The sequence below is a fragment of the Thermobia domestica genome, chromosome 7, assembly GCF_964235325.1.
Source record: "Thermobia domestica chromosome 7, izTheDome1.hap1.1, whole genome shotgun sequence".
NCBI classification, from domain to species: Eukaryota; Metazoa; Arthropoda; class Insecta; order Zygentoma; family Lepismatidae; genus Thermobia; species Thermobia domestica.
Genome location: NC_137460.1, coordinates 165,172,815 through 165,195,050, shown reverse-complemented (window position 1 = coordinate 165,195,050; position 22,236 = coordinate 165,172,815). Strand labels below are relative to the sequence as shown.

The following is a 22,236-nucleotide window of genomic DNA, read 5'->3' as shown; positions in this document are numbered from 1 at the left end:
AGTCTTTCTGATAGGCTTTTTCTAATTGGGTTACCAGTTAATTTTCAAGATTCTTACTTTTTTATTCGGAGAGAAATGTATATGTTATACGCTAAATAACCATCTACGAATAGAATTAAAGGCATAGTGTTAAGCTTATAGTTTTTTCTTTTGGCAACTGCCTTCATAGTGACGCGAGACATTTCCTCGAACACATTCGAATTAAAGACCCCTGGAGGAAGTCCTGGAATATACAGCAGAAACCTTTGGAAATTAAGAAGCTGTTTAAATTACGTTGATAGTAATATTTTATATATATATATATATATATATATATATATATATAATTTATTACTAAGTAAACTGGATTCATCCGTGGAAAACAATCAATTTCAAGAAAAAACAGCAGAAATTATTCAAAACGGATTTAAAAAACAATTAGCTATCACACGATAAGAAAACGTCTTATTAGGCACTGATAGAGAGTACAGTAGAAAAGGCATAGGATTGCATTTAACGAAGCATATTTACAGATGAAAGGTCTTGGGTAGTTCCTATAAAAGTACGCGGTCTTGAAAGAGTACGCAGTGCCCATTTCCAAAGTTTGCACTATTGTGGGACGGTAACGTCTAGACCACCGTTTCCCAACCTTTTTCAACTTGCGGCACACTTCCGGGGTAGTTTGAATTCTCGCAGCATACTCATAGATAATAATAATAATAATAATAATAATAATACTTGTAAATATAAAGTACCGTGGTATTTTTTTCTGTGATTACTGATTTTCTCACAGAGAAGAAAGCTCGATCACTGTTTTTTCCTCGTGCAAATCATTATGCTTATTTTTCATCTAAATTTAAAACTTCAAAACAATTGCAATGAAATATAGGACTTTTTTTTTTTAATACACTTTCTGTTTCGAAAGCTGTATCCGATATTTCACTAAGAAGGAAGATCACTCAAGAACGAACGAACAAACAAATCTCTTGTACCTTTAAGAACACAGTAGGTAATTTGTACGCACGTTTGCTTTGCCGAGAGGATTGAATAATTTTTTAAAAATTTTAAGTTACGAAATAGTCTGCAACAACAAAAAAGCAATAATGATCATAACAATGATAACAAATACGTTTGTCCACATTAAAAATGTACAGAAAAGTAACACAGTATGAAACTTAAAATTGTAGATTCATAGTCGAGGTTCATAGTAATGTGAAATAACAAAAATAATTTTTTTTCCCTATGTCTTGAAATTTATTGCTAAAGAATTAATAATTTTGTTTCGATTTCCTCGCGGCACACCGGTTGGGAAACGCTGGTCTAGAAATTTTCAAGCAACAGCACGGAAGGTTGTGTATGAGCATAAAGGAAGTAAACAACTGACAAGAACTGAGTAATTGGCAAGGAAGTACTTTCATATCACTTCACTGTAATATATCACATGAATATAATTGTCTCCCCAATAACGCTATGACTGGAAGAGAATGACTTTTATAGTAAATATATTTTCACACCTCGAGAAAACAAAGGTGTACATTTCAAATGTCTAGTCTGATTGCTTTTACCATATGATGACCGAACATTAAAGGTGGCGTTGTCTTAAAAGAGTACGCATGGACCAGTGCCCGAAGAGTTCGCGTGCGTACTCTTTAGGGACACAATAGTTTCTATGTAGTAAAATTCCTTGAATCTATTATATTATATTTCAGGATGTCTCATATCACAATTTGTCGTTTTTTTTTTCTAAAATTATAAGAATTTACATATTTTGAATCAAATAAAATAAAAGTATAGTATTCTATGCGCATAAATGTATACGTAAAAGACCAATTTTGTAACACTAGTAGTCTTTGTTTTTATTTATTTATTTACGGAAGAGCAATACACCAGGAGGAAACTAGTCAATGTTGAGACATTTTATCTGGGTGTCATGAGGATGAGGTTCAGCATCCCAAGAGTTCCAATAAAAGTGCAGTGGCTAAAAATACAGACTGTTGAAGTGACAATCTCAGCAACGAACAGTCAAAATGCAATATACGAGTATCTCCTTCTGATTTGTTTCCCTGCCCAAAGCCAAGCATGAGTTGAAGCGCAATAGACGTGGAAAGGAATCTAAAATAGTGACATCACCACCTTATAAAGCAACGCTGGAGTGTGCAGCATCCAAAAGCAAGGAACCAAATAAAGAAAGCAAGCGTTGTAAAGGAAGAAATCACTTAAAATTTGATGCTGCTGAACCGTCCACCTTCTAGAAGATGTCATCTGCCCAGGATGCTACGAAATCTACGAAGACCCGATTACAGACGACTGGATTAAATGTGGAAGTTGCGAGCAATGGTGACATGAAGCTTGTTCTTCATCTTCATAGACACTTGCAAGTGTGTATTCTTTAAGGACCTGTCCCCTAAGAGTACTTACTATTTTGTATCCATTTAGAAAAAGAAGTATTCATATCTTATGTTGTGCTTCTATTCATACTATTTTTCGTTATATACGAAAGTAAAGATACTACTTAAGAAGTAGGAGTAGTTGTTTTGTGTTTTAGTTCCCGTAATATGACTAACACTAAGTGCGTATTCTTATAGGAACCTACCATATATCAGGCCCGCAACTAGAGCCCCTCCAGACCTCCATACAAAATGCTATTATTAATATAAAATCACAATTTAGATATTTGTAAGAGAATTTTTAATGACTTGGCCCCCCTATCTTACTCATGCCCTCCTCCCCCAAAGTTCTGTGTCTGGTTGCAGGCCTGCCCTATATCAAAACTAAAAGAAGCGGAGGACTCTTGTTCATAGAACCTTCTAAAGTTACATCAAAGTCGTAGTAATAATACTACACTTATGTCAGAAGAATGAACCGGTTAACAATGTCAAACACGGAATAATACAATTAATATTAGAAATATGATTGATCCAATTAATTCAATAAACATTATCAAGAAACTACAGTTAAGATTAAACTTCTTAATATTAACAAAACAGAATTAGCCTTTGAGAGTTGAAGGAAATCTACTTTCAGTTACTATGGCACAGACATTTATTTACCTCATTCTAACCAACTGTTTGGACTGGACAAACTTAGTTATCATTCAGAAATTTTAAAAGTATTTATAGTAGGCTACTTACATTTTGTTCGTAACTGCATATGTCACTGGAATTTACCACATACCTATAAAGAAAGTAACTTCCATTAAAAATTAGAAAACAATGATCAAATAACGAATATACTATGTGCTGCTTACAACCTACCAGAGAAGTATTACTGCGCGTTCTTTTTTTAAAAAATATTGCTGCCGCATAGTCAATAATTATTACTAGAAACTGGTACGCAAAATACCTATTTCATAATGTTACAGATATGATAACAATTAACATGGTAAAGTGTATTTGGAAGGGGGAGGAGTTCTAGCTTTATTTCATTTGAGGAAACATAATTTTGTCTCCGCAATATATATCCATAATACCACTGCTTAAATTCATTCTTTTAAATTTCTTCAAAATCAAGATTTCATTGTGCAACTACATAAATCTCCTATTTGAATGAAGGTTTCTATTTGTCAAGAAGTTTAATGTATATCCAGGTCAGCTAGATATTCTGCTAACAAGGATTCGGGACAAATTGAGACAACTGCATAAAGTGCTCGAAGCTGAAAATTTACAAACATTTTGACCAACATTTTCTTGCATGCTTCAAATTTTCTCATATATATATACATACAACCAAACAATTTACAGGGTTTCTACAGCAGTGATGGATGGGTCACTACTTTTGTCTAGGTCGTCTCGCAAACAGAAACAAACAACATATCAGCTCTGTAGCATTACTGAAGAATTTTATATTTGATTAATGATGTTCACTCCTCGAGCTCGAACGTTCACTTGTTGGATTCCCAGTGTGACATTTTCTAAACAAGGTACCATGTCTTGAATATTTCAAATGTAATTCTAGGTTTATTCGTCTTCCGACATTGAAAAATAATACACTTGTATTTGAACAGACTATACAAAATAATAATAGTAAAATGCTGCTTGGGCTAAGTGGCATCTTTTATGTTCTAAATGACAATTTTCATAGGTTCGCTCGATTTGACGACCCCTCATAAGAAAAACATATAACATCTTTTCAGCGATTCTCAAGTGTACGAGTATATACTGTGATAAATCTCGCGGTAGAGGAAGGTTACCAAAGAGCACGGAATTAATATTCACCTTGAAAAAGCTTCAAAAATAATGAAGCAAAAACTATATAAATTGAATATAATTTTAATTGAAGGTTAAGCTACATTGTAAGAAATGGAAAACTTTACTACTAAATGTAGATATGGAGATATACGTTAAAAAGTTTAAAAAAAAACAAACAAATGCGTACCGTAAATGCGGGCTACTTGGACCCTTAAGGGTCTACTTGGACCCACAGCAAAAACTTGTTTAAAGTTCCATATGCAATGCAATAATGAGTGAGTTCAGAGTTAGATGGGATCATAATGCAGGCGAATGAATACACATTGAAACTAGTTCTGTGGTAGGCTACGATTCAGCAGCATTGGTGAGAAAGGTCGTTGACGAAAAGAGTATATTTATTGACCGCCAAACTTTTATGTGTGGACACTATTTGCAAGGAAGTGGAACCAATGCTAAGTAAACACATAAGTAGTTACATATAGGTTAATGAAACGGACATGGTAAACTTTCTCATATATAATAAGATGTGTGCGTAATTGCATTATTTATGAAGTGTGTACATATGACCTGGAAAACATGGATATTTTGTCCCACCACATCTTTTGTTATCTTTATCCCACCCCATCCTTTGTTATCTTTATCAATGAAAAATAAAGGTCTGTTGTCACGTGTCACACAAGTAAAGACTATTTGTTGTTTTCTTAAGGATACCGGTACAAAATGGTACATCAATATAAAAGATTCCCTGCAGGTCGAAAATATGCTGATTTTTCATAACAGCTTAAGAATGTTTACCAGCAATTCAGTCGGGTAAAATGTTGCAAAAAGAAACAGAAGCTCACTTCAAGATAAGCCGTTCCACCATAGAAAGAAGATTAAAGAACAGATCAAGGCAGAATCCGGGCCATCTGAAAGTGTTCACTGACGAAGAAGAATTAGCCTTCGCTAGTCATCTTGGTAAAGTTTGTGATTTCGGATTCCTCGTTAATTAACTTGATTTCAGATTTATTGTGAAGTCCTATTTAGCCATGCATGGGAGAACTGTCATTGCTTTCTAAGACAATCTTCCCAGTCGAGATTGGGTGAAGTTATTTTAGAAACTGCACCTCCAGTCAACGACTAGATTCGCTGCTAATATAGATAGGGCTCGTGCAGCTGTAGAAGAAAACGTAATCAGCTATTACAGTCATTATATTTGATAGTACCTCTTAACATGCTCTCTTTGTGGTTTGCAGTAAATAAAAAGTGTTGTTCTTGGAACACCTACGCCCTACTTAGCCTTAGAGCAGATTTCAATGGTTTTCTGTAGAAAAATATGGGGGTTGAACGCGAGTCTTACTTGGACCCATTTTTTACAATAATCGCCTGTGCTTTGTTTTCAATATATGTAACTAAAACTGTCCTCGATAGGTAAAATAAAGCCTGTAGTTCCACTTAATATGGGTTATGGCAATAACTTTCGAGTTTTCGTGGATGAAAACAGGCCGAAAGAACGAATTTATTGCAAAATTGGGTCCAAGTAGCCCGCATCTACGGTACTCTTAAGGACCACTATCCCAAAGAGTGCGTTTCGTGGTCCCTAAGTGGGCGCACTCAACACCTATCATACTTGAAACCCAAATCCCCTTCGTAAGACGAACACTGATCATGTCACCATCTTTCACAATTAATGCACTGAATCCAGTCCTCGTCAATTGGTTCTTCACACAATTCGTGACACATTGGGCTTGAAATTTGGTTTATCTCAGCTGCAGTTTTCTCTGTTGAAGTAGATGGTTCATTGAGATGATGAAAAAGTTCTCTCTTTGACTTAATATTTCCTTTAATTCGTTTGCTCTGAAGGACCTTGTGAAATGTAGCACTAGAGACAATTTCAGATCGACGTTTGGTACGTGCAGTTTGTCATTTTTTTTTTATTTCGGAAGAGGAATGATGTATTTCGGATGAACAGACGTGTTTGAAGTTGCGGCATCTTTACGCGAGACGTTTGGTACATGCAGTTTGTCGTATTTGTTTTATTTTGGAAGAGGAATGATGTATCTCGGATGAACTAACGTGTTTGAAGTTGCGGCTTCTGTACGTGTAAGACGTTTCCCTTTGTCTATGGTAATCGGAGCCAATGTTTCGCTCAACATCTTCCTTCTAGGACGTCGTCGCCACACCATGAAAGGCAATAGCAAACTACCATGGATTCACCATGCCTGGGGATCTTCGGGCAGAACAGACGATCATTATCATTCTAATTTAATAAATTATGTAAATTGAAAATACTTCTTATAGAAGTTGGTGCTTGAATCAAAGACAAACAATTGCAAATAATTCTACAATCCATTTAAATATTCTGTTACACTCCCCTTTCTTAAACTAACTAACTACAGAGAATAACCATATAGTCTGCATGATGAATGCCGCTACCTACACACACTCTTAATGACATTATCTCAAGGAGTACGCGCGCGCTCTTTGCTAACTCATTAACGCGCACTCTTTGGGAAACAGCAGTCAATTCGAGTGAAATTCATCCAGGTGGCTGTACATGCAAGACCCCGAAACTAAGCCATGGTAAACAATTCTATCTACATTCATGTTTTCCTTAATGCAACAAAAGGTACTGTAGTTAGCTATTATATCAGAAAAATTTCTGAACTAAGAGTACTAAAATATTACATCAAGAATTCAAAAAAGTTATTTTTATCTTTATTTTCTGTTTGGAGCTATACGTTAACCTCTGCTTTCTTCGTATCAACACTCACGCAAAGACGCATCAAACAGCGTAGCAATAATAATTCTGCGTGTTACCACTTCAGCGTAATTGGCGCTGCGCGCTCTTAGGGCGTGCGTACTCTTTGGTAACCCTCCTATATACTCCTCATATGTATGACTATGTTTCAAGTTGTCCGCGCCATACAGTGTTTGGATTACGAATCTATCCTGTCACACCTGTCATGGCTTTTTCTGGATCGGACCAAATCTGGTGGATCATGGGACTGACTGGCGAGGATACGACAGATCGGGAGGTCGTTACGCAGAATTACGGTTTACATAGTATCAGTGGTCCATTGGTCGTGTACAGGATGGAAGCACGGGGATTCTACAGTCCGAACGATTCATTGCAAACAACACACATAAATAACTCTGTTCAACAAAATTAAACTTCAATTTTATTTATTTGCATGAACGAAGGTATTCCCTATAGTTTTTGAGCTACCGAAAACAATTTCGACCTTACTTCTTGTCCTGCATTCTCAGATTTAGAAATAATGCCAGACCGTGGCCAAAATTTCAAGAAAATCGCAGAACTTCACATTGGAATCCTTTGTGCCCTTCTCAATTATCCCAGAATAGTGAATGATACCTCGTTGAAAAGCATATGAAAAAAAAAAAAAAATCCAGCACGAAATATTTATGACCAATCACGCTCAATTTGTACAAAAAGAAAAACATTGAAGAGAATTGCGAAAAACTTTTTTTTTTTTTTTTTTTTTTTTTTTAAGAATTGAGATAAATTTGCAACATTTAAAGTGACGCTACGCAAAACCAAGCTCAGTAACACACATCTTATGAATTCTGATATATTAAAATACAACTGGAATAGCTCGAACACAAGGTCAAAAAAGTATGTAGGAAGAAATTTAGACCCTAAAAGTGGGAAAATTATACCCACACTCACTCATTTATGGAGAAACTCGGGACAGTTGCGTTACCCAAACATACGAGCAGTACTCCCACCAATCCCAAAAGTTTATTAAGTTTACTTCCTACAACTGTGTGAAGACTAAGGGAGACGGTGATGATGATGTTGATAGGGGTGGAATGAGAAGAAACGGAAGAATCCCAACAAAACTCACGCACACGGAATTTGTCCACCACGAAGTCCACTTGGTGGGTGCTCGGATCAAACACAGCTCTGAAAGAGTGTGTTCGGAATGTAATTTAATATTCTGAAATTGTAATTTCGTGGAACATAGTTTACAATTTATGCATAAACTTAAACTTCAGTTAGTAAAGATTTATGATCTAAAGACATTTTATGTAAGAGATGGTGTAGAAATAATAAAGCAACCTACATGCATAACATTCATTTAGGTCGTTAAAATTCGAGGAAGATACGGTTAAAATCGCACACCCACGTTTCCTATGTTAAATATATTGAAACGAAATATTTTGTGAATAGAGATGCTACTGCTTCTTTTTTATGAAGAACGGAAGAAGATTTGGGCTTTTTTCTAAATACAGGGAGTACATAAAGTTCTACAAGAAAGTAAAACTCTATACCTTGGAAACCTTACGTTTGTGTATACATTTTTTTGGGTTGGAAGAAGGGAAGTTTAAAGGTTTGTTCTGGCCACAATGCTCGATGTCGTTTGCGCTGGTAATCACGTGACTTAAGATGGCGTCTATTAAAGAAAAGTCACAATGTGTTTTGTAGTTTGCGGAATTAAAATCTTGCGTTTCAGTGCGGAGAAAGTTCCAAACGTATGGGAAAACACCCCCAGCAGAAACAAGTATCAAGAGAAGGTACGAGAAGTTCAAAGAAACGGGAAGTGTGTGAGATTTACCACGCAATGGAGGGCCAGGAGCCCAATGAAATCGCTTAAACGTAGGTCATTGGAACTGGGAATACCGAAGTCAACGTTACAGATCATCATACGCAAGAATTTGAAGGTCCAGCCCTATAAGTTAAAGTTTGTGCACGAGTTGATAGAGGAAGACTATTAACATGAGAATGGAATTCTGTGAGTCAATGCTTACCCGCTTACAAGAAGATGGTGACTTTCTGTCTCGATTTCTGTTTTCAGATGAAGCCACATTTCATGTGTCAGGAAAAGTGAACAGGCACAACTGCCGAATTTGGGGGTGGAAACTCCACGTGAATTCGAGGAGCACAAGCGGGGTAGTCCCAAAGTCAATGTGTGGTGTGCTGTTTCAATGGACCACGTTATCGGCCCTTTTTTCTTCGAGGAAGAGACGGTAAATGGTAACAATTATCTGAACATGCTACAGACGTTCCTTTTGCCAGAACTTACTAGGTTAGGTATCCTTAACGAGGTCCACATGCAACAGGACGGGGCACCGCCGCACTATGCCCTTCAAGATCGACAGTTTCTTAACGAAGAATTTAAGGAGAAATGGATTGACCGAAGAGGACCCACACCTTGGCCTGCAAGATCACCAGCACAGAAGCCAGCTAATCTGCACGATCTCGAGAACAAAGTAACTGATGTGATTTTGAACATTCCAGACGAGCACCACCAACACGCAATTCTTGGTTTCCCAAAAAGACTGCAAGTGTGTTTGGACGTGAATGGTGCACAATTGGAGGTTTGGCGATGAACCTTAACTAGCTGAAACAAAACTTTGAACCTTTCTGTAAGTACACCAAAAAGTAATTGTTAATACATTACGTAGTTTCCAAGTTATAGAGTTTTACTTTCCTGCAGGACTTTATGGACTCCCAAGTTTTGTGGAGAGATAAAGTACGTTCCACTTTCGTTTTCCCATTAAAGCACGAAAAAATATTTAGTTACTGCATTCTGAAGAGAAATTCATTTTTCAAAAATCGAATCAAAGAAAATTCGTCATTCGATAAAATAGAAAAAGTGGACATCGATGGGAGCACTCTACAGGGTGGCCCAAACGCCAAAAGTAGGTATACAGTACCGTACTCATCAGCTCATTGCATTTTAGGTAATTTCTTTTTGTTATCTATCAGGTAGACTTAGTTTCTTTATTATTTGTTCTTAATGTGCTTTTACTTATATCTTAAGCTCGGAAGAGTCGAAGCAAATAAACCCATAAATTAGAATGTTATAATTGAACAATGCAGGGATGTATACCTACTTTTGGGCCACTCTGTAGTTCCAACGAATAGTTTATAGAGCTATTAGGTTAACATTTAACAAAATATTCTACTAAAAAGTTTAATACTGTTAACATCATCGTGTAAAATTTATGGAAAACTAAAACTTCATTACTATACATCATTTATTGAGACCGCTTTGTTCTTTAAAACACTATCCACAAATTTCTCATTTCAAAAATTTTGACACGATATAACACCAAAGAAAGGAATTATGAGAATAATGATGCCAATTTAGCCGTTCACAGCTTTAACCCTTCCACGCACAAGGGACATATTTGTCTCTTTTACATTTAATCCTATTTTACACACATAATGTCTTACATTTTAAAAGTAAGTGAGATTTTAGAATGAGGAATGTTTATTTTCTCTCATTCCATGGTTTTTTTCTGGCAATAATGAGTATAAATATACTTTTCACTCATGATAATTGCTGAATGTGATTGTTCCCTTCGATGCGTTTTTGTATTGAGAATATTTATATTCTTTTTCTACTTATTCACCAACAGATAGCGAAATATTGTTGAGCTAAGTTTATTTACTATTTTAGAATAGTTAATTTGAAAATACGTCATAAGAATCAACAAAAATTAAAAAGAGTTTTATTCAATAGGACATATTTGTCCCTATGTGCCACAACGGTAATCGCAAGTAAAATGCTCACTGTAATATTGCCTATATCCTATACTTCGGATGAAAATGACATGTCATAATTTGTTTTTCTTTACTTTCTTATTGGAATTGTCTCCTTGTGGTCTGTAAGAGTCTGTACTATCTTTCATGGCTAACTAAAGTTCCTTGAGTATTGGTTTGTACAAGGAATTCCTAAGTATTTTATAAACAGGGTTTGAAAAAACCCGTTTTTTTTAAAAAAAAAAAAGTCAACCAACCTGGGCCGATATGGGTTTTTTCGGGTATTTTCGAGTTTAATTGGGGTTTTTCGAAATATTTCAATGCCTTTGGGGTAAAAGTGTTAAAATGTGATTTATATTTCAAGATTATCATTGTCGCAACTTGCAACAATTTTCTGTTCACTGCTGTTTTGAAAAATAACAGTCATTTGAAATTTTATGTTGAATCGCCACCAAAATATATACAGCAAATTTCGAGTGTCTTCTGCTTCTACTCTGAAAATTTAACTTAAAAAACGAAAATTGCGGCGTGGGTACCCGCTATTTTGAAAACAATGGCCGCCATTTTGAAATTTTACGTTGGTATGCCGCCAAAATCTGTACAGGAAGTTTAGTGTGTCTCATGCTTGTACCCAGAAAATTTAGGAGAACTTTTACGCTATTGCTGCTGTTGATTCTACAGAATGCTTATTTGAAAAGTAGCAACAAATAACTGAACTAAACTGTTGTTGGAAAACCAAACTTTACTGAAGAATACTTGTGTTACCATCAAAGGTAATAAAAAATAATACTAATAGTTTTATTAATACACTACATATTTACTAGTAGTACCAGCACCTGGTCCCTATACCCATCAGACGTATGAGGGATAACGTCCTTCGGTGTAGCCGAGTGGGCAAGCACACTATTCACGGAAAGTAATTTCTAAAATATAAAATTGCATATTTTACTTCAAATAGGCTATAAAAGCACAATCCATACATTAATTTGTTCTATAATTATCTCAAATCTAAGGTACGGCTTTTTTAATGCATTCAGAACTTTATAAAGGTCTCACGTTGAATGTTGTATACCTAAATGTGAAAACACCTAATTAGCCCAAGGAAAGTCCAAAATCTGATAAAAATCACTTTCAATGTGATCATCTTAGTTGTACCAATAATATACTAACGAAAAGCTCAAACACCCAGGTGGGTTTTAAGGTGGGCCCAACCCTGTTTATAAATGATGTGTTATAGATTTTATCAACGAAGTGACTGTTTCCAAAACACGTACTAATTAAATATAATCAAGTTCGCGACTAAAGTTATCCATATTCGAACCATACTTGAGATCAACTCATTGTTTTTTAGAACTGGAACCTATTTTTCAAGCAATATAGAATGCTCTGAGAATCTAGGCTCATTTTCCAATCGTCTTTTAAAATAACTGAATAGGTATACGAGTTCTAATCCGAGATGTGAGAAATTAAAGATTTGTGATGGTAGCTTTCAGTGCTTACACACGCATTATCCCGTGATTCACCTGGTGTGACCAGTGGCGGACCTAGAAAAATATTTTAAGAGGGATTTGTCTGCGCTTTCTTTAGAAATACGGAGTTTTTGGAGGAGTTGAATTTTAAAAGCATAGACATAACTAACCTTTACTTCGTTTCTTTTCAGAAATTTCGAGATTACAAAGTAATATATCTATTTCTAAATTCCATTTCGGGTCATGTGTTCAAGAAGAAGAGTTCTTTATTGTTGAAGAAGTAACTCGAATTTTAGAGATTTGGAATAAAGATCACGAAGATAGCCTTCTTCTAGATGAAGAGGATAGAATGTTTCTACAAGATTATATGGACAAATAGGAGTAAGTATGCTGTGATAGAGGATCCTGATTAATAAATACTCCCTCATCCCCAAGGAAGAAGTCAAATAAGACACCAAAATTGGATGTGGAGCAGTTTGAACAACTTACAGATTTACCAGTGTTCAAGTGGAGTAGAACTTACCAACCTTCAAGCTTCAGAGATAACGAAAATTATGAATTTGGAAAAATAATGTTATTTGGCATCAACACAAATGGTTAACTGCCAAAGCCAGTTGATATTTTTTGTTCAGTTTTAAGCCCAAAAGAACTTCTGAGTGATATTGTTGATTCCTGAAACTATTCGGTATGTGGAACAAAAGGTTTCATATTTACAACAGATGAAGGTGAATGCATTTGTTGGCATGAACTTGGTTTCGGAATATCACATTCTTCCAATGTTTAGGAGTTACTGGTCAACCGATCCAGATTTAGGAGTTCCTTATATAGCTCAAATTATGCCATTTCATCGATTTCAGGATATTCGAAAGTACTTGCATTTTTCCAACGACGACGATCAGTCCGCAATTCAAGATCGTGTTTTCAAAATAAGACCACTGATTGAACATTTCAACAGAAGTTTCCAGTCATCTGTAAGTGCAACAAAGACAGTCCATAGGAGAGCACATGATAAAATTCAAAGGCCATAGCATAATGCGACAGTTCATAAAAAATAAACCTGTAAAGTGGGACATCAAAATGTAGTGTAGGTGCGACTCAAACAGGTGAATGTAATCTGTACACAGGAAGAAAAAAAGCTCGGGGCTGGGAGTCTGATGGGTCAGTAGTTCTGCAAATGACTAAATCTATTTTTGGACTTGGATGTGAAATTTTTTGGATAATTTTTCCTACTCTCCAGATTTACAGTATTACTTAGCTCAGAAAAATGTCTAAACCTGTGACGCTGTCCTTACCAATCGCGAAATGCTATTTACGTATTTTTTGATCATCTTCATTTTGGTGTAAGGTTATATATTTAAGTTATCAGCACAAGCAGGATTGAATTCAACCTTGTCTTCCTTTGAATTCAGGCCAAGTGTTGCTCGAAGTCTAATAGGAAGCTACTCACGCCGACAACGATTTTTCTCTACAACTCTGACAACCAAACGAAATGTGGAGTTATGTTACAATCCGAAAAGCCCAGAGCATCGCACGGTGAAAACAAACGCCAGGAAAAGATGTGTTCACTGAGTTTCAAAGTGTATTTAAAATCGTACAAATAACGTATGACAGTATTGTGGTGTTCACCTGTGGTATACAATGCACATAAATTATTTTGGTGAATTTCATAGCAAGTAACAAGAACATATGTCAGTCTCTTTGGTACGTATAGCAAAGGTGAATCCCATAACAATGCTTTGCTAAATTTCATACGAAGTAACAAGAACTGCCTTTCTAGTTTTCTGAGACATTCAGTGCCCTTAAGGCACATACGGACAAATGTGTCCCAGCACGTTTTACGAACACAAAAAATAAAAACTGTAAAATTCTTTTTAATTTTGCTTTGTTACAGTAAAATAAACACGGATATTCACAAAATCAATGATTTTGATATGCAGTTTACTTGTGTGCCTTAAAGGGTTAATTTTATAAACTGAACACTTGAAACTCAGGATAAAATTTTTCTCGAACAAAACGATACGTAAGGAAAGTAGAGATTTTTTGGGAAAATAATAACAATGTTTTGTATCTGTTTATTGGTGTATGGTGCTTTCTTGCTGCCCTGGTATTTCTAGGCAATCAGTAATAATATATAATTTCCAGGCAGTAATAAAAATGATTTCATGTGTACAATATGTTAAATATGTATTGATGTAAATATAAAATAATGTAAATCAAAAATCTTATTAACATTAAGAAGAAGAAGAAAAATATATAGAGATAGATTTTTCGTCGAATATGTAATATGTTATGTACACAATTACGGATTGTCTGACACTATTTTAGTGATTTGTTGATTTTATGAAGGATACTAATATGTTGTAAGTTAATTAAAGGCAATTAAAAAGAAATAAAATACATTAAACAATGCATATTTTAAAAAACTTCAGGAACTTTATAAGATTGTTAGGCAACCGAAACATCTGGGTGGTTGCAAAACTTACACCTGTTGAAGAAAATCGATAAATTCAACAACAATTACGACAACCAATCCCGAACTGAACATAGCACTCAGAAGTATTGGGTGTATAAACGCACTTAATTGTAGAATCTACTACACGGAAACGGGAATGGTACTTGAACAAGAACGTAATATGAAAGTCAAAGAAAGAAAAAAATGTTCGTATCACAAAAAACTCCGTCCCAAAAAAAGCCAGCATCTCTATATGTGAATAATGAAGTTTTGCTACAGCTACACTAACATTATACCCAAAACTACCGTCAATAGCCATGTTTTAAAATAAACTTCATTAGATTCTAGTAGAATGTCTGAAGCTCACAATAGTGTTTGCCAACAGAGAACGAATTGCAGGCAAAGTTCTATACTAACACACTTTTATCTCTTTATTGGTCTAAGATAATTTCAATTACGGCAACCTGTGAAACACTTATGACATGATGTATAGTTTTCCGGTACTCGATGCTGTGATTATCATCCAAATTGACACTAATGATATGCTGGGTTGCGTAACTTACTTTGCGGGTATCCGAAGAGATGCCAGTTTGCAAACGAATCAAGATAGCCAGCCTCAGACTGAAAATAGGACTAGCAAGTAGAGAACGTTGTGAAGAATTTCTTTTTTAAAAAAAATGTAGAATTTACTTCAGAAATAGAAAGGTGGTACCTGATTAAGAAATTCATAAAAAACTTAAAGAGCGAAAATTTATGTTGTTTCTTTCTATGGAAAAAACCTTCATTTCCAAAAATCCGTTATATATATATATATATATATATATATATATATATATATATATATATATATATATATATATATATATATATATATATCTGTACCTAAGACTAACGTCCTCCCAGCTGGTCAAATAACTAGCGCGTAATCCGTGGTCCCAGGTTCTATTTCCGGTGGGAGAGCACTGAGATTATGCTGGTTTACATTCCATCTTAAACTGTAGATCCAAGTCTCATGTAGCCTTGGTCTGAATAGGAATATTAAACTTCAAGCAAGTTGGACTAATACAATGACTAACTACCTTCACGTTCAGGACTGTTACTAAATTAAGATTTTTAGAACATCCTGCATAACATGTTCATGATCCAACAGGCGCCATGTTGGGAGACTGGCACCTAACATCAGCTTCACGAACTGTCTCCGTGAACTCTTGCTAGCTATTAAATTAGTTACTATCAGTGTTGTCAATTACTACATAGGGGAAGGCTCATTTGGGGTTCATTCTGAATTTTTGGTAGTAACAGAGGAACCTAAGAAAAAGAGGAATGTAAATAAAAACAAGTAAGTTGTGTTTTCTAAACATCAGTGTATTTCGAAATATGTTCGTTTTTTATACTGATTGAAGGAATGTGTAAGAGGGAAAAAATTTCGTCTCCAGTGTTAGGAGAGGTCTGAAGTGTGTTTGGAGATTGAGAGTGATAATTCACTCCAAATGTTTAGAAGACAGACTCTGGCAAGATTTATCATGTGTTTATTTGAAGAAGGAGGCGTATGCGGGAAGCGATCCGTCTTCTATAATGTCAGTATACTAAACCAACTAAACAACCAGGCCTCCCTCTGTTTCTAGTTGTATGAAAGAAGACCATATTGATGTTACATTGAGAAAGGTTATATGTTCGTGTTCTGATGATATTTGAACTAGTAAGTGTCGTAAAATCTAAGCCACAAAAGGCTTCCAAACAGACCGCAGCGTAACTTCCATAAAGTTAATTCCTGAAAAGTGTTGCTAGTTTGCTCTGAAAATAATTTATCAAAGCTGATTGTATCAATATGCAATATCACAAAGTTCACAAACTTATCATAACTGGCTTCATCGTGTTCCCCCTTCCTCCTCCCCTCCTAAAAAAAGAAACAGGAAAATAGAAACACTATAAAATATTACACGTATTTACATAACGTTCCGTCTTCTGGTTATCGTGTTGCTGCTAATTGTAATACTACAATCAGTGTCTTCGATGGTTCATCTAAAACACAGTTATGTTAGAAAGACACATTTTGTATAAACTAATTTAGAAACTACACTGTTTTGACATATGATTAGCGTCGTACTAAAAGCCTGACTACTACAGGAAACATATGTTAGTCTAACTCTTTAGTATGGCATAATCACACGTCAGAACGACTCTGCATAACACCCAATATCTTTTAGAACGAGGAACATGGTTACAGATCGTACACCTAAGTATTAGCTAAGAGCATTTATTGAAGTTGGTGATATTTTGCTAATTAATTCTTTTAAGTTTAAAGTTATTTTTCACCATAAAGTTACATGAGACCTGAAACTGCAGACTGAAGTAGGACCCAAACTATATGAGCTTCCCTACATAGGACAGAATCTAGTTCTCATTCACAAAAGGCGAAAGTTTTAAATAACTACCGACTCACTGCGGATCAGAGTTTAATTTGTATTACATCAGCAATAATAAAATATATGGTTAAATACCAATTTAATAGAGGGTAAAATCACTGTATCGGAAATTACCATGCATACTATCGCTCACAACTGTGAATAACTTGCAAAAATTTATTTTCCAGTTCTTGCATTTTTTGCATATTGCAAAACTGAAAAAACTTTGGTTTGAGAATGATGAGGCCTCTTTCGATACGGTTTCCCATAAATGCTTTGTAGTTTCTACGTAATCACTGTTTGGCAACGTACAGCTTGCTCGCGGAGATCAATGTCTTGACGGTCAAAGATCAAGGTAGCTTCAAACACGACCGGCGCTTTCTTCACCCTAGTCACACCTTTCCCCACCCATTGTGATACCTGAACCTTGATTTCGATGTCATGTCATAACCGTAAATTCAAGTCTAATCTCCTGTTAAGGCTTTTTTTCAAAAAATATTTTGATAACCGTTGGCATTCTGAAGCAGATCTTCAATGATTTTCAATCTATTCTCTTTCCGCTCTTCGGTTAACACATCTATCAAACTTTGCTGCGATGCGATGAATATACAGTTTTTCGGTCATAATTGCTTCACACAGTCCAAAGTTGATGCTAACATCTTTCGCAACATTTCTGATAGTCAAACGCTGATTTTGGCGAACAAAATCACGAACATCATTCTTGTGATGTGCAAAGCAGCTTCTTCGTAGAGGTTTCATCAGTCGACGTTCTTCCTGCCTTTAGCCGACTTACGACTCAAAACATTGCGTTCGAATCATGCATCTCGCAGAAACCTAGCTGTCGGATTTGTCACGTTTCCGTCGCACTTTCGCCTAGTCTGTAACTAAATCACACTCATGCGTTGTTCATCCCAATCCTTCGTCCTTTACAGCACACAAATCGCCGAACAGTTAATCCACCTACTCATTTCGATAGTTGCAGCTCTATTCCAGTACCAAAAAGAGTATGGCGTCATAGCTTTAAACACTGCCGCTAGTCAGCGCGAACGATTTATGTTAATTACATTCACTTATTGCGGTGCTACATTTTTTTTTTTATCGTGCAATATGTCATATATAACAAGGTAATTCGAAAGTGTGTTCGATGTGTGCACACACCATTTATTTTTCCCGATTAAGAGATGTGTTCGATGTGTTATCCATTCCGTTGAATTGTCAGATTCATTGTTTTCCACATGCATCCACAACCTTGCTTAAAGTACTTTGAGGTATGCTTGCACACGCATTTGTTATGCTTTCATTTAGGTGGTCAATATCCTGAATTTTCGTTGGATACATAATGGACTTGAGATGTCTCAGAAGTTAAAAATCTAGGGAGTGAGGTCAGGGGAACGTTGTGACCACTCCTCAGCGCTTACGTCTACCGATCCATGAGTTGGAAAACTGCACATCATAATATTCATGAACAGTTTCCATAAAAAGGAGGGGCACCATCGTATTGGTAAAAGACAAGGAATGTCCCGTCTTCAAATAAGAGAAATGTCAAGATATCTTCTTCTAGCATTCGACTTGCTTATATGGCACCATTGATACAAAAAGAACCCACAACACGGGTGGCCCCCACACACCACACCACATTATCACTTTTCCAGGAATGCCAGCAGATGCTTCATATTAAGGGGGACCGTCCAGTAGCGAACACACTGTTTGTTCATCTCATCAGAAACGTAAAAGTTGACCTCATCTGTGAATAAGACGTCGTAGGCGAAACTGGATTTTGGCATATTTTCTGTTGCTCATTCCGTGAATTCCGCACGCCGATCGGGGTCATCCTACAGCAGGTCCTGATGCACTTTGTAGCATGTAGAGGTGCAATTTATGTAGAAACAAAACACGCATGATGGATGTGCGACTAACACTTACCTGGGACAACAGACAATTGCTTCCATTCGGACTCTTGCTAAATGCTGCAAACACTGCTGTTGACGTTTCGTCAATTGCCGTACATGACCTGCCTGACTAGTTTTTTGGTCACGAATTCCCTTTATCTGAATTCCTTGATCAACTTGCTTACTACTGCATGGCTAATGGATACACTATCTGGGTGACGGTTATAAAAATCATCTGCAACAACCCTTGTGCTTCACTCTCGTTACATCAATACTAACTCAATGTGTTTCCCTTTGTCACAGTCATGTTATCTTAGTCACCTCAAACGATACTAAACGAAAAAAAAAAAATCATAACTTTGTTATGGTAAGTTGATAAAGCTGAAACAAACAGTATTGAATCCCTGCGAAAGTTTCAATTGAGAACAAGGCATCACAAGATATGGTTTCCATTTAAGAAAATGAAAGTTAATACAAAACAGTGGATTTCAAGATGGCGGCAATGGACGTCACATGACCTAAAAGTTCTCCATCTTGACTACTAACTTATAGTGTTACTTTTGCAGTTCTTTTAAAATCCTGTTTTTTATTTTGTTGTTTCCACTTTTGGACCACCCTGTATATCTTAACTGCAAGTTAAAAAATACTCAAATTCTGATACCATATATATATATATAACCATAACTGAATATCGTACATTAATTATAATTTCGAAGAGAGGGGGAAAATAAGTAGACAAATATTTTCTGCACATTCTGTACGTGACCTAATACAGAAAAGCAAACAGATGTAAATTTGATAACCAATTAAAGGCCCAAAATTGTGAACGGCTTGAGAACAAAGAATGAAATCTTTATTGACATACAATGCTGTAACAGACGGCTACTGGTTGAGAGATATCCCTATTCAATTATTATTACGAACATGCAAACAAAATTTTAGAGACTTATTATGGTATTTTACCCAACATAATCTGACACTACAGGAAATAGGTAATTTTGAATAGAAAACTTTTTCCACCGTTATTTTCTCTGTATCTCGTTTATCTGTTACTTCTTACTTATGTTACTTCTATGCACTATATATATATATCCATCACATCCACGCACAACATCTGGTACTAGTTTTTTTTTCTTAAGAAATAAGAATTAAAAAAGAAAGAGCTCAGTTTGAGTTATACGACGGCTATAAAATTCTACATTTTCTTAGCTCCAGTAGTTTAGTTAGGGTGCTACTTATGATCTAATGTGTAATGACAATCAATAATGAGTTGTCAGCTACTCCTCGTGAAGGAATAAACACAGCTTTCGAGAACATTAGAACCTCTTGAGCATGTAAAACTAAATTTTCCTCACAAAATAAATTAAAATACTGTAAAGCACTGTGTTTATGAACGAATGTTTCTTTTAATAATAATAATCATCTAAGGACTCAATCCAATTTGCTACCACTCTTCGAACAATGCACTAAAAATGTACCCAACATAATTTGTTACATAAAACTATTGCTTTAAAAAAAAAAAAAAAAAAAAAAAAAAAAAAAAAAAAAAAAAACCTGAACACAAAAAAAATCTGCTCCTAACTGGCTATTAATGTATGTTATTCAAAAGGATTTTGCTTTGATTAAAATTGATTTATATAGTTCTGATTTACAGAATATTTTATAGTCCTAGCAACAGTTTCAGTCAAGACCAACAGTTTTAAAACTTGCACTTGGGATATGTAATCAGAGCTTAGTTAAAGATGCACGTGTTGGTCGTTCAAACATAACAGTTCAATACATTATTTTTTAATTCACTTACATAGAATGCTTAATTCTGCAAGCATTGGCAACACTGGTATGTGATGTGACACCCATCATCCTTCCTTTTCTCGTCCTTGTAGTATCCATCTCGTAAGCAGATCCTTTCCTGAACTGTAAGACTTTCTTTTATCTTATTTAGTCGCTTTTTTAGTGTTTTTTCTTTCTCTCTTTCCTGACCGTAACTCCACTGCTGGATGGCAGTTTCAACGTTACCGGATGGCATGCTGTAAGACCATGAAACGGAGATTGCCACAGTCTCGTTTCGATCGTAAAAGAGCAAACTAAGATGGTTATGTAGCCATTTCACTGACGAGCGAATATCTCAAAAATTGTTATTCCAGGGTTCATAGTGATCTGTGATTATTAGAGGGGCGTACCTAACCAAGATTTTACGATTAGCCTCGCATGGCTAGCAAGAGCAAGGGAGTGAGGAGAGGTTATGGAGCAGAGGAATATAAGTGAATGAAGGGGAGGAGAGAACTCGTGAAAGAAGTAGCATCGAAAAAGTTGTAAATTCGTTGTTATGTATCAAAGTTCTTCGCCTTTCTTTCTTCAATTGTTTGGAAGAATGAATTCTTGACTTTTTCTCCCCTCGCACAAGGTTATATATATGGTGCTTCGTTTATTTCTGTTGTGTTTCTTTAGTGGTCTTCATTTCAGTTTAAGTATGGAATTACACACCAGTTTAAGTTGTGTATAACGCTACTGAGTTACACTTTGGGAGTGTGTTTTGTACTGAGATTGCTATTAGGGGAATATTTAGACACTGAAGTAGTATGCACCTGTTTTATGGTAGTTTATTATTAATTTTATTTTTTAAGAAAACAAAAAGCTGGTGAATTTACATTACGAAAGGCCACTTTGCATTTGTCGAGATATTATTGTGAATTTGTTCAATTTAAATACCAGGCTTGTAAGCAGTGCAAGAAGTATTTATTTCAGGTTTTCGAAGAGAGTCAAGAAGTACATTCGTGTCTGCCTTTGGATTATTTACGTTACTTTGGGTTTATAATGAGTCACATTCATTAAGTCAAACATTATGCAACTTTATATTGGTTTACTTTTAAGTATACCCTAAATGGGCCTGTTTGGAGCTGAAATGTCAATAATAAGGTGTAAACTTACCCTGAACTTGGAAATTTGCACATATGCCAAATGTAATCAGAAAATACTATTTTGAGATAGCTTTTCGTGAAATCTCTCTCATTTTCATGAAATTTATATTTTCTCTAAGCTTTCCAGTTATTCTCATGCTCTGTCGAAATGGATCGCGAATAAGAAGTGTTAAATGCAATCGCGAATGCCTCTGAAAACATTTTCTAGAACGAGTGTTAAAAAAAAAATGGTTCTCATGAAACAGTGTAGGTTTCTCTCTCTCTCATACTTGAAAATCACTGCTATACTTTAGATTCGAAATCAGTTAGAAAAATGGGGGCGAATTTACTTCTGCACTTTTGATATTTCGTGATAGAAGGTTTCGAGGGTCCATGCCCCATCCAACCGTTTTTTCCAGGAAAATACGAAACACATATTCCTTCGTTTCAGGTCTACAATATCTG

The 22,236-nt window shown here is 35.6% G+C and overlaps 1 protein-coding gene across 12 annotated transcripts in view; it reads right to left on the bottom strand.

The window, feature by feature from the left end:
- exd (PBX homeobox extradenticle) overlaps positions 1-22,236 on the bottom strand; it is a 1,150,921-nt gene that overhangs the window by 911,391 nt on the left and 217,294 nt on the right. For 2 of the 12 annotated variants that reach the window (XM_081765561.1, XM_081765562.1), the window contains exon 1: positions 3,111-3,144. The exons of the other annotated variants lie outside the window; for them this stretch is intronic. In XM_081765561.1, coding sequence (XP_081621687.1) covers positions 3,111-3,129 — 19 coding nt within the window. In that variant the 5' untranslated portion in view covers positions 3,130-3,144. Of the gene's footprint in view, positions 1-3,110; positions 3,145-22,236 lie in introns of those variants that run through there. 12 annotated transcript variants of the gene reach the window in all.